This window comes from Taudactylus pleione, unplaced genomic scaffold (genome assembly GCF_031769625.1).
Source record: "Taudactylus pleione unplaced genomic scaffold, aTauple2 ptg000665l, whole genome shotgun sequence".
NCBI classification, from domain to species: Eukaryota; Metazoa; Chordata; class Amphibia; order Anura; family Myobatrachidae; genus Taudactylus; species Taudactylus pleione.
In genome coordinates, this window is record NW_028285067.1 from 202,253 (window position 1) to 218,118 (window position 15,866).

The 15,866-nt window shown below is 43.4% G+C and overlaps 1 protein-coding gene across 1 annotated transcript; it reads left to right on the forward strand.

Annotated features, from left to right (window-relative positions):
* Nucleotides 1–410: 410 nt before the first annotated feature.
* LOC148478281 (blue-sensitive opsin-like) lies at nucleotides 411–12,368 on the forward strand. Its single transcript, XM_088455680.1, has 5 exons — nucleotides 411–798; nucleotides 5,133–5,301; nucleotides 7,312–7,477; nucleotides 9,210–9,449; nucleotides 12,136–12,368. The coding sequence occupies exons 1-5, from the start codon at nucleotides 411–413 to the stop codon at nucleotides 12,259–12,261; spliced, it is 1,089 nt and encodes a 362-aa protein (XP_088311806.1). The 3' UTR covers nucleotides 12,262–12,368.
* Nucleotides 12,369–15,866: the final 3,498 nt, after the last annotated feature.

The following is a 15,866-nucleotide window of genomic DNA, read 5'->3' on the forward strand; positions in this document are numbered from 1 at the left end:
TTCTGCTTAGGTATGTATAGGTAAAGTTATATGAGCGTACCTGATAAGTATCTTAAAACGCTAGATTAAAACCGTCCGTCTGTATTAGGTGACTCTAAAGGAGATTGCCTCAAAGATTATCCCTTACCACCTTCCCAAGCAAGTCCACCATTGTGGCTGGATAAAAATTACTAAGCCCAGATTTTAGTTCTCAAATAAGATTAGGAGTAAAGGAACAATTGGGGTCCATGCCAGACCTTTTCTTTCTTGAAGGACTATAAAAGACACTCATTTTTGTGACCTGCATTGTACTATAGGGGATAAGTTCTCTGTGTGTCAGGGGACCATCGGTGGTTGCATCTCAGAGGGCTTCACTTGTACTAGCTGCAGAGACATCTCCTGTTTATCATCGTAACCCCTTCGGTTCCAAAATGAGCAGAGGCCGTCCAGATATGAGGATGGAGATGCCAGATGAATTCTACATCCCCATTCCTCTGGAAACCACTAACATTTCCTCCGTCAGCCCATTCCTGGTACCCCAGACACATCTAGGCACCCCTGGCATATTTATGAGCATGTCGGCGTTCATGTTATTCACCATCATCTTTGGCTTTCCCCTCAACGTTCTGACAGTCGTCTGCACCGCCAAGTACAAGAAGTTGCGCTCCCACCTTAACTACATCCTGGTAAATCTGGCTGTTGCCAACCTGGTAGTAATCTGTTTCGGCTCCACCACTGCCTTTTACAGCTTCTCTCAAATGTACTTCTCTCTGGGCACATTGGCTTGCAAGTTGGAAGGTTTCTCGGCCACATTAGGAGGCAAGTATTTTCATCTTCACCCGTCCACATTAGCTGCTTAGCTGACTGGAGATATCATTTGGTATAAATATTCAATATGGTGCATAAATTGCAGGTTTTGGTAGTTCTTGTATTAAAGTACATATGATAGTTGCTTGAGACATAGGGACTGATTCAGATTTAGGAATAGAGCAAGTAACTGAGCACCTGGACAAACCATGTTGCAATGGAAGGGATGCAAATGCACTCATTATTTTGCATGTGGGGTAAATACTGGCTGCTGTTTGCATGTAGCCCACAAATGCTTTATTTTACACTGCCAATTAGATATTAGTTTGGACATGCGCCTCCCAAATCTAAGTCTCTCTGCCCCAAATGCAGTGCAACCTGGTTTTACCAAGGTGCACAGTTAAGCTAGGTACACACTATACAATTATTGGGCCGATTTACCAATAATCGGTTGATCGGCCTTATTTATTGGATAGTGTGTATGTATGAACAATTGTTTCAGTGTTTCAAGAATAAAACGGTTCAAAAACATCCACAAACGCATTCCTTCCATTATCCCATCTGTCGGTCAAGACCAAAAAGGTCGGCCTCAATTTCCCCATATGGATCAGTGTGTGTGCATTCCCAATAATCTGCTCATATTTCCTTTGTATTCCTGCCACTAAGTCATCCTACGTGTGGGCGGCCATATGCAAAATCAGTGTGGTGTGGCGGAAAATGGGCAGCTTCTATAAAAAAATTGGCATAATGTGTAGCACAGATATTGGGGGGGGTTTAAATTTGTCGAAAAATCGCCCCGTCTGTCATCCTGATAAAAAAAAAACGGACAGTGTGCACTTAGCTTTACTTGCTCTTTCTTACGCCATTCCCAAATCTGAATCAGGCCCATAGGGAGTGTAGTTCATTGACAAACTGCGCAGTCATAGACCCTCTCTGTCAAACACTTTCAAGGGGGTAGTCTCAACTCTACATTTGAGGTATCATTTATGGTACAGATCCTTTATTGACCCCACTTTGTAATTTACATATTTGTCGTTCTTGGGGTTTACAGACTAGGGGCCTAATTCAGAGATTTACGCAGTGTCGATATTTACAGAGATTGTGCGATTTTTAGCCATTGTGCATGCGTGTAACTCGTACTGAGCAAGTGCAGCGATTGGTTTGCGATTATGCTTGCACAGAGAATTCATTCGCAAAGTGAGCGACAGGTAGTCAGTGTTTGGGTGAGTTAATGTTTTAAACTCTGTTTTATGGTCGTGCATAAATTAGCAATTGCGAACTCCTTCGCAGCATGAGAGCTCTTAGGGGTCTATTTACTAAGCAGTGCTAGGAGACAGAGTGAAAAGTGATAAGAAAGTGATAAGGTGCCAGCCAATCAGCTCCCAACTGTCATTTTTCAAACACCGCCTGTGAGATGACAGTTGGGAGCTGATTGGCTGACACCTTATCACTATCTTATCACTTTTCACTCTGTCTCTTAACACTGCTTAGTAAATAGAACCCCATTGTGTGTCAGGAGAGCTGCAGTGTTTGAGACAGGTCAGTCTTCACTTAGAAGTTGCGTGGCTGCCCGATCTGCGTCGATGTTTACGCTGTTGTACGTCGTCGGATGGATACGATGAAGCAGCAGTGGGCATCACTTTGCTCTGGTAAGCTCTGGAACACATTAGTCTATTTTCTCAATTGTGATCCGTATGAGATCGCAGTTGTGATTACATTAGCATAAATCGCTAAATCAGGCCCTACTGTAAGTTCCCTTTTAAGCAGTTGGTGCTAAATCCAATAATGATATTGTGATTAATTCCATACTACAGCCAGAATTCTACACGTCTGCTATATGATATTTCTCCTTTGAAGCATGGACATTTATCCCTGTTGGAGAAGGCAATTGATTGCTATGTTTATTATAAGCTTGTTTGCACAATTTTTTTTGTCACTTTTGTTTTGATCTGAAAACCAGTCTTGGCACAACACTTCGCCAATATTACATTGATATTAATGTGTCCGCCAGCAGAAAAATTGGTAAGATAGTTCTTGTAATTCATTCTGAAACAACATCAAGATCTTTGTTCAAGCGTTGCGACAAGCGTGAAAGGCACGTGTAGTTGTGGGTTTAGTCTAGGTGTATGCCAAAATTGTAGCCAACCTTCACACAGTAAAAACAAAAAGCAACAAAAATTGGCTAAATGTGATATCCATGGTATATGTGATATATATGACAGTACTAATTGACACCCACTAGAGAACATTAAGCTTATTAAGGGGTCTATTTACTAAGCAGTGTTAGGAGACAGAGTGAAAGTGATAAGTGCCAGCCAATCAGCTCCCAACTGTCATCTCACAGGCTGTGTTTGCAAAATGACAGTTGGGAGCTGATTGGCTGGCACCTTATCACTTTCTTATCACTTTTCACTCTGGGCCTGATTCAGACCCGCTCGCAAGCGCTATGCGCTCACGAACTGGTTGATGTTTGGCCACTGCGGAACGCCTGCCGTTTGGGGGCGGCCCCACTGACAGTGATGTCAGTGGTGAGCTTCCGGCTCTATTAAGAGCCAGAAGCTCACTGGGGCTTGCGAGAACGAGACCCTACCGCAAGGGTCTCGTCGCAAGCCACGATGGTTGCGATGGTCGAGACCATCGCGACCATCACCTGGCCGCTACAATAGCTGTGGGTGGTCACCCACAGCTATTCGAGCGGCCAGGGGCCGCACAAAAAAACCCCCCAAAAACGCCCTGATTCAGAGCGAGTGCTCTTTCAGAGCGTCCGGCTCTGAATCAGGCCCCCTGTCTCCTAACAGTGCTTAGTAAGTAGACATCTTAGTTTGCTATAACTATTTGCCCGGCTTGTATATGTATATATATATGGATGTATGAACTTTCCTCTTTGCAAGACCATTTGCCAGATGTCAGCCCCAGAAGAGAATGCAGCAAAACTTAAAATATATATTTTTTAACTCTTTGGCAGTCCCCAGTTTGGGAAGCTGCCCGTCGTTACCACTCTTGTTTCCATGACCCAGCTCTGGACATGCACATGCACCGCACTGAAGAGAAGAGCTAGGTCCTCAGAAGGGATGGGTGGGTTCGGTGCAGTGACATTGCTGGGGTCCCTTCACCTCTGGGCCCCGTAGTGGCAGCACCTCCTGCGCCCACTGAAGCTCCGCCAATTGGCATCAGGACTTCTTCATTTCACGAGTCACATGTGCATTTGTCTCCAAGGTCAAATTCAGCTTGGCACATTATCTCCTGTCCTAAATAGGTGCAACTTAATTGACATTTTTACTACGGGTTGTACCATTGATTTTTTAGAACAGGATTAGGATGTAATTCTTACTTTTTTCAGTTACATTGCCTTAAGGTGCCCATACATCTGCGATGGATCGTCGCGTTGCAATCGGAAATGCCGATCCGCCGGTCGAAAAAGCCGGGTGGAAACGCCGGCCGGCCACCATCGACGTTCAGCGATCCGTCGCAGGATCGCTGAAATTTTACATGTTAAATTTAGCCGATTTGACAATCGCGATAATTTTTTGATCGTGATTGTCATATCGGGGAAATCCAACATGTTGGATTTCTGCGATCCTGCGATGCCGGGTTGCAGCATGGCAGGATCGCGGCAATCCGTCGCTGATGTATGGGGCCCTTTACTTTTACCCCATTGCCTTGTCTTTTAGCTCTTCCTACATTCTCTTTTGGTATAATTGATGCAGCTGGTGTCAAATTTAAGTTAAAAAATATTGTACAAATGTATTAATGTAATCTGAATTTATTTATGTGATCTCTGTAGGGACTGGCGTCCTGGTGATAGTTCTCGAAAACTTGATCCCTGTGTTATATATATAAAGCGGTTTATAACTTTATGGTATCTTTGGTTATAGATACTTTCTGTAAATGTTGCTGATATGGCTACATGAGGCTAAGAATGAAACACGCACTTCTCATATTTAAGGTCAGATGGTTTACACAACATATATGTTGTATAGTGGCACAGTGGTCAGCATTGCTACCTCACAGCACTGGGGGTCATGAGTTCAATATCCAAGCAGGGCTGTATCTGTGTGGCATTTGTACGTTCTCCCTGTGTTTGCGGAAGTTTCTCATGCATACTCCAGTTTCCTTCTTTTACACTCCAATGTTAACTGGCTGCTGACTAAAAATTTGAAAAAAATTGGGATATTAAATCCCGTTGCAAAAGTCGCTGAAAATCTGGTTTTTAACAAATCGCTTCATGTCATTTTCCCTCTTAGGCGTGTAATAATCCGCACAATAAGTACAGTATGTGTTATTTTCTTTCACCCACGGCAATTTTCTGCACATTAATAAACATTTCATTTACACATTCTCTCTAGGAATGGTCAGCCTGTGGTCTCTGGCCGTTGTGGCCTTCGAAAGGTTCCTGGTGATCTGTAAACCCATGGGTAGCTTCACATTCAGAGAGACCCATGCTATTGTCGGCTGTGTCTTCACCTGGGCGATTGGGTTAATAGCGGCTGCACCCCCATTGCTGGGCTGGAGCAGGTATGGTACTTATCTCTCATGGATATATACTGGTTGCTTTCCGAATCCCTGATCTTATCGTATTATCATCTGGGATTTTACCATTTTAAAGTGAAAAGCCAAGACTGTCTCAGACGTAAAAGACACCCCATATCAAGCTTCAAAACAGGATAACCTGAACTTCTTTAAAAGCCAGAGCCTAATTATGCTTTATGCCCTCTCCCATCTGCATCATTGTGTCCTTTGGATGTGCTGTGATGTGTCAAAGCAAAGGCTTAGGGGTCTATTTACTAAGCAGTGTTAGGAGACAGAGTGAAAAGTGATAAGGTGCCAGCCAATCAGCTCCCAACTGTCATCTCACAGGCTGTGTATGAAAAATGACAGTTGGGAGCTGATTGGCTGGCACCTTACCACTTTTCACTCTGTCTCCTAACACAGCTTAGTAAATAGACCCCATAGTTTCAACCTGCTTCTCCACAGTACAGAGGAACAAGATCTTGGGTGAAGGACACCCACCAACACGGGTGTCAGCTGCACAGTAGTCTGGCATTATGAGGCACCCTCACCCACTACCGCTGGCTGTGCCTTTATAGCAGCACAGCCGCAGCAGCACATTGGGCAGCGAGAGAGCGTAGACTGCTGCAGCAGTCTCCTCTCACTGGCTTTGCCACTAATTCTAGTCTCTTTGTAGAGACCTTTCCACGCTTCACTGATTTGGCCACGTCTCTCCCAGCACCTGGGCCCATCAGAGCTTTCTATGGCCCTGGGCGTACATACTACTGTTCTCTCTATGAGTAAACAGGCGCACGTGCTATCCTTGCTGAGCTGGATCATGCCTCTAGACTCTAGAGCAGGGGTCTTCAAACTTGGCCCTCCAGATGCTGTGGAACTACACATCCCAGCATGCACTGCACATAGTTTTAGCATGCTGTTATAGCAAAAAGGTGGCAGTGCATGCTGGGATGTGTAGTTCCACAGCAGCTGGAGGGCCAAGTTTGAAGACCCCTGCTCTAGAGTCTAGTGTATATAGTACAGCTAGCTCTGCAAGCTAAGCAAAATGTGACTTCTTTCCCAGCGCTCTTTGCACTTGTCATTTAGATGAAAATTCCGTCCAACTCAACATAAGTCCCTAAATGTTTGCTTGTCTTTTTTGTATGTGTTTACAACGTTTCTTCAATGAATCAATTTTAAAAATACATACACGTCCTTTTTATAGTACAAAAATGTTTAGAACATACATTTTGGAAATGGTGAATGTCAATTTGCCTGATTTATATGTTCACATTGTATCATGATTATGTGTGTATAAGAGAGTGTATTGGTTATTGGTAAAGAACCTTGGGCCTGATTTAGCAGCGATCGTAATTTCTGTCGGCGGCTGCGATTTTGCATGGAACGCAGCTGCGAAAATATGCTAATGCCCGCCAAAGCTCAGCCGCCATAAAGACGCCCACTGCTGCTTTCTCATATTCGTCCAATGGCGCAAACATCTGTACCATCGGCGCACATCAGGTAACCAGCCACAGACACTGCAAGTCTCCTCGCACGCAGAGGGCTCTCATGCTGCCTATGCAATCGCAGTGGCTACTTTATGCACGCTCATGAAACAGCGTTCAAACGTACAGACATGCCTGCGGTTTTCTGACCACCTCCCCCAAACGCTGACAGCCTCTCACTCACTTTTTGATGGATTGCTCTGTGCATTCCGTAATCGCAATGTGATCTTTAGCGCGCGCAGTGCGGCTTATATGCATGCGCAATGGCAAACAATTGCTTGATGTGCGTCCGTTATCGCATTTGCGCTCACTACTGAATCAGGCCTATTGTGCAAAAGAGAAATGATCAGTCTGTTATTATTATCTGAATTCTCTAGTAATAATGAAAGTTATTTAGCATTTAAATCACCCTGAAATGATAAGTGTACTGGGAGTAGGGCAGCTGCAGAGCCTCGTTCCCCTGTCACATCCCTCTCCTGTACACTGATGGCAAGCTGCTCTTCTTACGGTGACTGATTTCTGTTGGCTTTTGCAGGTACATCCCGGAAGGTCTGCAGTGTTCCTGCGGCCCAGACTGGTACACGGTGAACAACAAGTGGAACAATGAGTCCTATGTACTTTTCATGTTCTGCTTCTGCTTTGGATTTCCTCTCTCAGTCATTGTGTTCTCCTATGGTCGCTTGCTCCTTACTCTCCATGCCGTAAGTGGTGCTTTAAGATACAATAAGTAGAAGCTCACTGCCATACTGTCACTAAGTCACCGCAATGTATACCTGTACATTAAGCAATAGAATACACAGTGACATTGGCATGTCAGTCTGATTTCATGTGATTTATCATGCAGTTCTAGGGATGAACTCATGAGGCTTCCACTTGAAATTCAGTCTTCTAGAAATGTGACAGCCAGCCTTCTACGCTATTGGCTACATGTCAGAAGTGATTGCATCACATCACAATCTCTTCCAACAGCTGTAGGAGATATCAATTATTTTTAGCCAATCAGATATGACGTCCGCTGTCATTGCCTTCCACTACCAGGCTGCTGGTGATGGGTGTGGGCGATGCAACAAGAAGTAAGACTTTACAATACAGAAATAAAACAAAATGGGATTAAAACAGACAGTCGCTAGGAAACATCCCCATAGTGCGTTCCATTAAATGTATAGGGACCTCAGAGGTGCCAGAGATTTCATAACCTTATGGAAAGGAAAATTCTTTGCACACTCCCAGCAAGCAGGGATAAGCCTTTATCCTCACTACCCTTTTTGTTTTAAATGCTCTGCTGCAAGGCTTGACCCCCAAGCCTTGCAGCAGAGGGAAGCCTGAAGAGCCTTGCTCCCCAAGGGGCTCCAGGTGTTGGTGGTGCCAAGGTGGTCCCCCCTAGCTTCAGTTAAGGGTGACCTGAAGATTCATTTTCTCCTCAACCGGGGCCTTCTGGCTGTAAAGGGGATGGAGAGAGAAAGGACCTTTCTACTTCTGGAGAGGGTCCCATGCCCCCAGCACAGATTTGACTGCACTGGGTGATTGGAGGATGCGCCTTGGGCTTTAATTAAAAAAAAAAAAAATTAAGAAACATTAAGAGTTCTGATGTTCTGGAGATTGTAGTTTGTACTTCCCCACTGTCTAGAGCTACGGTTTTTGTATTGAGTGAAGGGAGATTTTTCCACAGTACCAAGCAAAACCTATTGTGTGCAGCAGTGCACCTTCATGCCTCCAGACCTGGAGTGACACAGGGGGAGCCTAGAGAGACACAGAGGAGGCCTGGAGTAGCATCGGGGGAGCCTGGAGAGACACAGATGAGGCCTGGAGTAGCACCGGGGGAGCCTGGAGAGACACAGAGGACTCCTGGAGTGACACAGTGGGAGCCCAGAGAGACACACAGGAGGCCTGGAGTGACACAGGGGGAGCCCGGAGAGACACAAAGGAAGTCGGGAGTGACACAGGGAAACCTGGAGAGACACAGGGGGAGCCTAGAGTGATATAGGGGGCACCAGTACTTAACTTTGCCAGAGGCGCTCGGACCACTGGATACACAGTGATTTGACATCCTTGGTCTTGCCAGCATTCTGTGATATTCTTCTTGTGAGATCAGGCATGTAACTTCTCACGATCTAATACCCTGAGGAACTCATTCACACCTATCCACTTGTAATGTTAAGACATTAAAGAATATTTTAAACTGCATTAAAAATAAGACAAACAGGAGTCAATGATGCCATTCCTAACATCAGATGATAATATATTAGAACACAGCAAATACTATTTTACATACAGTATGTTAATGCACCTTACCGTCGCCATATATTATATTGGTAAAAGTGGTGCAAACAACTACAAGGTTGCGGTGGTTAATGAATCAGCCGGATTAGTGAGTTGCACTGTTATAGTGTAAGACTTACAGTTTGTAACCACTGTGCTTCAACCCCTGTTCAGGTCGCCAAGCAGCAGGAGCAGTCAGCCACCACACAGAAGGCTGAGCGGGAGGTGACCAGGATGGTGATTGTGATGGTGGCTGGATTCTTAGTATGCTGGCTTCCCTATGCTTCCTTTGCTTTGTGGGCTGTAACCCATCGCGGAGAAATGTTTGACTTGCGCTTTGCCTCCATCCCTTCTGTATTTTCAAAGGCCTCCACTGTTTACAACCCATTTATTTACATCTTCATGAACAGACAGGTACGTTTGTCTTTGAGTCTTACTCTAATAACTATGGGGGGATGTTTTAAATCTTGGAGAGAGACGAAGTACTAACCAATCAGCTCCTAACTGTCTTTTTTTCAAACACAGCCTGTAAAGTGAACGTTAGGAGCTGATTGGTTGGTACTTTATCTCTCTCCCAGGCTTGATACATTTAGCCCCATGTTTCCTAAATGTTTCGTATTTACTATTTAAGTTTTTATGGGGTCATCCACATATGTTAAAAAATACATCTTCACTGGATGAATGCTTTATTTAAAAGAGAAAAAAATATAGTCAGAATGTCTGCGGAAACTATAACAGAGGACGAGCCCCCAAAATGTGGTCCAACTCTGTAACATTGCTCTGGCTCACAGAAATCTCAGCAGATGCACAAATGCTGTAAATTCATTTCAGACCCCACCTAAACTTTTGCTATAGGAACCAGAGATCTTGTGTCCACCCCCTCTGTAGACTCCAGTTACAGTCAGGTGCATAAATATTGGGACATTGACAGAATTTTCATATTTTGGCCTCTATTCACCACCACAATGGCTTTGAAATGAAACAAACAAGATGTGCTTTAACTGCAGACTTTCAGATTTAATTTGAGGGTAATTACATCCAAATCAGGTGAACAGTGTAGGAATTACAATGGTTTCTATATGTGCCTCCCACTTTTTAAGGGGCCAAAAGTAATGGGACAATCAACTCAAAAGCTATTTCATGGACAGGTGTGGGCTATTCCCTCGTTATTTCATTATCAATTAAGCAGGTAACAGGTTTGGAGTTGATTCTCGGTGTGACATTTGCATTTGGAATCAGTTGCTGTCGACTCTCAATATGAGAACCAAAGAGCTGTCACTATCAGTGAAGCAAGCCATCATTAGGCTGAGAAATCAAAACAAACTCATCAGAGAGATACCAAAAACATTAGGTGTGGCCAAATCAACTGTTTGGAACATTCTTAAAAAGAAAGAATGCACTGGAGAGCTCAGCAACACCAAAAGACCCGGAAGACCACGGAAAACAACTGTGGTGGATGACAGAAGAATTATTTCCCTGGTGAAGAAAAACCCCTTCACAACAGTTGGCCAAATCGAGAACACTCTCCAGGAGGTAGGTGTATATGCGTCAAAGTCAACAATCAAGAGAAGACTTCACAAGAGTGAATATAGAGGGTTCACCACAAGATGTAAACCATTGGTGAGCCACAAAAACAGGAAGACCAGATTAGAGTTTGCCAAACAACATCTAAAAAAGCCATTACAGTTCTGGAACAACATCCTATGGACAGATGAGACAAAGATCAACTTGTACCAGAGTGATGGGAAGAGAGGAGTATGGAGAAGGAAAGGAACTGCTCATGATCCAAAACATACCACCTCATCAGTGAAGTATGGTGGTGGTAGTGTCATGGCGTGGGCATGTATGGCTGCCAATGGAACTGGTTCCCTTGTATTTATTGATGATGTGACTGCTGACAAAAGCAGCAGAATGAATTCTGAAGTGTTTCGGGCAATATTATATACTCATATTCAGTCAAATGCTTCAGAACTCATTGGACGGCGCTTCACAGTGCAGATGGACAATGACCCGAAGCATACTGCAAAAGCAACCAAAGAGTTTTTTAAGGCTAAAAAGTGGAATGTTATGCAATGGCCAAGTCAATCCCCTGACCTGAATCCGATTGAGCATGCATTTCACTTGATGAAGACAAAACTGAAGGGAAAATGCCTCAAGAACAAGCAGGAACTGAAGACATTTGCAGTAGAGGCCTGGCAGAGCATCACCAGGGATGAAACCCAGCGTCTGGTGATGTCTATGCGTTCCAGACTTCAGGCTGTAATTGCCTGCAAAGGATTTGCAACAAAGTATTAAAAAGTGAAAGTTAGATTTAGGATTGTTTAGTTTGTCCCATTACTTTTGGCCCCTTAAAAAGTGGGAGGCACATATAGAAACCGTTGTAATTCCTACACCGTTCACCTGATTTGGATGTAATTACCCTCAAATTAAATCTGAAAGTCTGCAGTTAAAGCACAATTTGTTTGTTTCATTTCAAAGCCATTGTGGTGGTAAATAGAGGCCAAAATATGAAAATTCTGTCAATGTCCCAATATTTATGCACCTGACTGTATTTTCAGCACTGTGTATGCACAAGGAAGCCCTGCTTGGGCTTTGAGCTCTGGAAATAATTCCTGAAACAGGGCTTGAATGCACATGTGCCAGCCACTGAGCATGCTTGGAAGAGCGGAAGGCCGCAACATTTGGACTGGCATTATCCCGGCCCATATCTGTTACACTTTCTGGTTGCATTCTCTGTATGCCTTAGACATGTCTGTGTTCTTCCAAGGAAATATGTCACCTTTTATCTCTGTGATACAGTATTAAATGTTCTGCTTGTGAGCAGGGCCTTCATACCTCAATTATCAAGCATTGGAGAGAGATAAAGTGCAACCAATCAGCTTCTGTCATTTCTCTCATTTTGATATGACCGTTAGAAGCTGATTGGTGGCTTTGAGCAACTTCTCTACTTTATCTCTCTCCAAATCTTGATACATCTCCCCCTAATCTCTGTGAATAGTCTTATTTTAATAATGTTTTGCTCCTAATTGTAAAGCACACAGTAAAATCCTGGCACTATGTAGATAAATGTTCATCCTTTATAATACTTCTGTTTCTACAGTTCCGATCTTGCATGATGAAGCTGATCTTCTGTGGAAAGAATCCTTTAGGTGACGACGAGGATTCATCTGCCTCTGGGTCTACCCAGGTGTCTTCAGTGTCCAGCAGTCAGGTGGCTCCGGCATAACGACAGCCGCGCCCGGCCTCTGTTCTGCCATGTCTGCTGCAATGGCTGTGTGCCCTAAAAATTTTCAGGGTGACACACCGCTATCCTCCAAAAGCCCACACCCAGTAAGCCCATAACCTCCATGCAAATAAGATATTCATCTCGGCCATGTAGACCTGACATCATTAGGGGTCCCTTAATAATTTCCTCGATAGATAGCACACATGGGACCCCTGGTTACTAAGAGTATGTGGTCACAGGCCGCGGGAGGGTACACACATTTCACTGTGTCAAGTATGATTTAGAAACTCTTTTCATTGTTTTGATTCTTCATTTTTTCTTAAGCGTCCCAAAAAGTTCAAGCCCATTTCTGCCAGAACATATTTCACAGTGTATCTGAAGCCTCTTTATAATAATCATTTATTTTTTGTTTTAAATAACTTTCCAAAGTGACGTTTGTATTCAAGTTAAATATAAGATTAATTTTTATTCTTTCTCTGAAAACAGTACAGGAAGTGGATTCATGAGACTGTGGGACTTATTATTAGACCATTGTAATAATTCACTCGTAGTGCATTATCTTATTTCTTCTTGCTACTTGTGACAAACCCACCTTTATCTATGTTACAGTACCATGATCCTTTTATATTGGACATTGTGTAATCAGATGCTTTGCTTGCTATCCGAAGCCCCCGCTCCCCCCCCCCCACTCCCTCTATATTAAGATATACTCATATCCAACTACAAATATTTATACAATAATGGAATAATGTGACGTTCTACTGCAGATGTCTGGAATGGAACTTGATACATGCTACTCTATTGAACACGTATTTAAACTGTTAAATTGTCTTAGTATATGTTGCATAGGGAACTGACTAAATGGGAGAAGTATCAAACCTTCAAGAGAGATAAAATAGAGAAGTTGCTTATAGCAACCAATCAGCTGCTAGCTATCATTTAACTAGCAATGTCTAAAAAAATGACAGAAGCTGATTGGTCGCTATGGCTAACTTTTCCCTTTTATCTCTCTCGAAGTTTAGATACATCTCCCCCTTAGTAAAGATCCAGGTGGGATATAGAAACATCTATAAAGACGTATATAGCATGTTGCTGTATCACAACGGGAACTTGTTTTACCAGGACACAAATAAACAAACCTAGTGCAAAGGTAATACTTCACATTTGTCAGCACAACATATCCCATTCATTTGTTATATTCATAAATAAGGGTTTTGGCCTTCAGAAACATTGGTAATGTGCTTGAGATGGTTTGATTAACAACAGAAGACAGACACAATGGGGTCAATCCTATTAGGTGTGAATTGCGAGTAGCAAGTTTTGTTTTTTGAAACTCGCACACTTCGCAGCGAAGCGCTCTCCCGAGAATTCTCCAATCCAAATTCCTATTCGCACTACTTGCAGCGGAGGGGTGCGATTTGACTGCCAAATGAGATTTGCAAGAATTGCATGAACATGTGGGGAGACCATCCTGGACCCCCCAAAATGGATAATTTTGTTAGCAGGACTGTATAGAAGGCTGTTTGTGGGCATTAGGAAGGTACTTACTTTTTTTACCTGCCAAAAAGTACATGTAATTATTGGACTAATTAAGCTAATTGGAAACTTCCAAATGCCTAATTAGTCATTAGGAGGGGGTGTCCAAGGGGTTCAGCACAGTATCCCGACATTTTAACCTTAAAATAAAGATTTTCCTCTCCATCTCTCACCCTCAGGGAGGTGCGAATGGAACGTTGCGAATTCAGTCTGACTGATTCAGTGCGGGTTGCTAATTGGATTGCAAAATGAATTCGCTATGAGAATTCGAAGTGAAAATAGCAACTCGCACCTAATAGGATTGACCCCAAAGTACGGATGTGTGTTTTTGTAATGGACTGATGCCAACACCCTGCATTACTTCCAAGATTACATGGCGACCATCATGTTTAATTATCCCTGATGAACGTACCTTTTAAGTAGGACCTATGTGGATTTAATTAAAGATGCAACTTTAAATGATCAAATGCACATTTAAATAAAAGAGTATTGGTTAACCTGGCATATCTGGCAAAAATCATGGGCTCGTCCTGGTAGCGAGATTTGTATATCCATGAAGGTTTGTTACTTTGTAATGATGCCGTACTGTAGCCATAACTTTGTTCCTGCTCTGACTGTGCATCAGCTACTTATCACATTGACAAATACGATATGTAAATGCCTTTGGGTGCTTCTATGCGCTCTATATAGTATTGCTGGTGACAGTAATACCTTTGTCTCTGTATTGGGCCAGCAATGTGCTATATGTTTTGCTAAACATGTACCAGTTGTTATTGATGGGTTTGTGGCAGTCCTGTAAAGGAAATTGGCGGAAATATCATGTTATTAGGAGGACAGGAATTCCGTTCAGATGAATTGTGAATGGTTGGCACAACGTCTCTGGGGCATTTAAAAAAAAAAAAAAAAGGCCAGCTCATTCCACATTTCATGAAAAACAACGTCCTTGTTCTGGAGCAAATGATAATAAACCTTCATCTGCAACATCTCCAAGGGTCAATATGACCATAACGGTCTAGATGTGTGATCATTATGCAGATGCAGACAGAAGCTGGATGTATTTTATTATTATTATTGCTTTTATATACTTTTTGTGGCAGTGCAAAACTGTCATCAACCCCCCCCCCCCTCTCCCGAGAGCTCAAGAGCAAAGCTTGTACAGATACTGCTCCCATGATGATTAACCCTTCTCATACTGTGTCCCTGGCTTTGTTCTGCGCATCCTCATGAGGGAAATAACGAACATGTTCAATATTGTAAATAGCGTTCCTCAGGGCTGATATCTGTATCTCTTTCTCTGTAGGGAGTAGTTTAGCTTTGGGCACCTGTCATTTCATTAAATAAACATACCAGATGCATCTCTGACGCTGCTCTCTGCCAACTGTGTCAAGTTATTCCGGCTTACCTGACCAAAGTACTGCACAACCTCGCTAATGTACAAACTTTATTCATCTCGCAATCCATTTTGGCAATAATCAATCTATATGGTGGGATACTGTTCTATGGTAATAACATCTTCACAGTACAGGCAGCAGAGTGGTAAGTGTCCTGTTTTTAGCTTAAAAAGCTTCAGCCACACCATGGTGAATGGGTACATACCAAAATGCACCAAATCGGACTGTCCTGCAGAAAGGATGACAGCTGGGATGTATATTTTACTTGAAAAACATTATTTTATGGGTCAGTTGTGAGACCGATAATTACCACCTTGATGCAGAATGTACTAAGGTGCTCCTCTCCTCAGCAAGGCCGCGCCTCTTCTGGGGCTCTTTCATTCCTCTTACAGCAGGGATGGGGAACCTCCTGCCCGGGGGCCGTATAAGGCCCCCGGAGTCATTTGGTCTGGCCCTTTGAGCTTTTTTCTGCTAGCCTCATCTGGCTAGCAGGGTGCCTAGAATAGTACCCTGCAGACAGAAATTATGCAGCAGTGCCACTTGGAGCGTCCTTAGGACGCTTTAGATCAGGGGTCTTCAAACTTGGCCCTCCAGCTGCTGTGGAATTACACATCCCAGCATGCACTGCCACCTTTTTGATATAACAGCATGCTAAAACTATGTGCAGTGCATGCTGGG

Coding starts and splice junctions, on each gene's coding strand:
- LOC148478281 (XM_088455680.1), top strand. CDS start 411: ATGAGCAGAGGCCGTCCAGATATGAGGATGGAGATGCCAGATGAATTC. Junction 5,302..7,311: donor CCATTGCTGGGCTGGAGCAG/GTATGGTACTTA, acceptor TGGCTTTTGCAG/GTACATCCCGGAAGGTCTGC. Junction 9,450..12,135: donor ACATCTTCATGAACAGACAG/GTACGTTTGTCT, acceptor CTGTTTCTACAG/TTCCGATCTTGCATGATGAA.